Here is a 1,665-nt window from a genome sequence, read left to right as displayed (position 1 = left end):
AATCAGATAACCAAGGGAGATGCCACTTAGAGGAGTCACTCAGCACCACAACGGTACTAATCATAGTGCAAAGAAACTCCTGCAAATCTGTGCGTCAAGCTTTGTGCCAGTCCTTTTTTTGTACAAACTGCTCTCAGTGATCAAACTACCACTCAAGGCATTATTTTTGAGTGTTATTGTCAATCAAATTAATGCAACGAGAGCTATTTCAGGTAGCTATCGTTTCCGTTTCCAAGCTGGCATTTCTATTATTGCTGGAAAGTAATAGAACTGTCAGAAAACAATCAGTTTAGCATCGTGGTTTCATCACCACTTTGCAGAATTCTTGGGTCTGGTCAAGAATTTCACCAAGTTTGTCGTGTTTAGCAATGCAGGGATATTTTAGGATAACTTTATTGAAATCATTTAATAAAATGCTTTCGTGAAAATTAAATTTCAAATGAAAAAATCAGTGGAACTTTCTTCCTGAAAAATCGCAAGCCTTATGAAATGATAAAGCTTCCCTATTCTGCCCTTTGTTCTATGTGCGTGTTTACTCTCTCTTTCACCTGTTGTGATTTGGTGTGTTGGGTTTTATGCTGTCCTTTAGATTACCGTGTTCCGCATGGGGTCCGAAGGGCAACAGGACATTGAGATGTCTATCCTAACTGCTCTCCTCAAAGGTGAGTTTTGCCGGCAATTAGGAAGGAAGAAGACTGTCCTGTACACTTTCTGAGGTTCGCTCTTGACGTTTAACTCTTTCATTTTATTCACTTGGATTCCCAGAAGTAACCCAAACGTACTTGACTTAAGGTTCAGATTAGCTCGAAACATAAAATCCAGATTGAAAGTTTTTGTGGCTTTCCTCGCCTGAAAGCGAGGTGGGAATGCGGCAGCAATTGCATTGCTGATATTTCAACATCTTTTGTGCAGTTCTAGCATATATTAATCGTGTTAGAAAAAAAGGTGGGAAGATTAAAAGGCTGTCTGGATTTTTCCAGATCTCAGATTGTGCTTTTTAAGCCTTAGCGCAAAATTTAGGACTGGTTCCATATTTATTTAGAGTTTATATTTGCTGAAACAACTGGTTTCTGTTTGCAGGTATCTAGTAGTTGACCCAGACTCAGTATGAGATTATTGGTGTCCCCAAAGCTAAGAAATAAAGAGAGGAATTACTATAGTTATATCTACGGCTCAGAGGAGGAGTCTTTTAGAACAGTTAGATGTCTTTAGAATATAAAGTCATTGTGGGATCTTTAAGGAAAAAAGGGAGAGAATCTGATTAATCCTTTTGAAATTAGGATTATGGGGTTAGGTGGAAGATGCTAGAAACTGATTTGATGAAACTGGTGCTTTGCGTTAAAATTATTCCGATGGCAGTGCGATAGGGAGTGAGGCTACTCTTCTTGGAGGCGTGAATTACAGAAGATTGTCCAGTCTTGTGCCGCCATGCATGAAATACTGAACAGCTCTGTGGTTCTCTTTAGGTACCAATGCATCCGCTCCAGACCAGCTCAGTTTGGCTTTAGCCTGGAATCGGGTAGACATTGCACGCAGCCAAATCTTTGTCTTCGGACACCACTGGCCAGTAAGACCAAATTTTCCTAGTTATACTGTTTGCTAACTATTTAAAATGAGTGCTGGAATATTCACACATTGTGCTTTGTTGGCAGGAAAGATGATACT

The 1,665-nt window shown here is 39.7% G+C and overlaps 1 protein-coding gene across 1 annotated transcript in view; it reads left to right on the top strand.

The window, feature by feature from the left end:
• The window catches only part of TRPM1 (transient receptor potential cation channel, subfamily M, member 1), a gene marked incomplete at both ends in the record, with an annotated part of 24,573 nt that overhangs the window by 10,497 nt on the left and 12,411 nt on the right, over positions 1 to 1,665 (top strand). Inside the window, 2 exons of the mRNA XM_009873272.1 lie at positions 590 to 662; positions 1,467 to 1,567. Coding sequence (XP_009871574.1) covers positions 590 to 662; positions 1,467 to 1,567 — 174 coding nt within the window. The remainder of the gene's footprint in view (positions 1 to 589; positions 663 to 1,466; positions 1,568 to 1,665) is intronic.

Source organism: Apaloderma vittatum, unplaced genomic scaffold (genome assembly GCF_000703405.1).
Source record: "Apaloderma vittatum isolate BGI_N311 unplaced genomic scaffold, ASM70340v1 scaffold1357, whole genome shotgun sequence".
Taxonomy (NCBI): domain Eukaryota; kingdom Metazoa; phylum Chordata; class Aves; order Trogoniformes; family Trogonidae; genus Apaloderma; species Apaloderma vittatum.
Note: the sequence above shows the minus strand (reverse complement) of the source record. Positions and strands in the feature narration are given on the sequence as shown.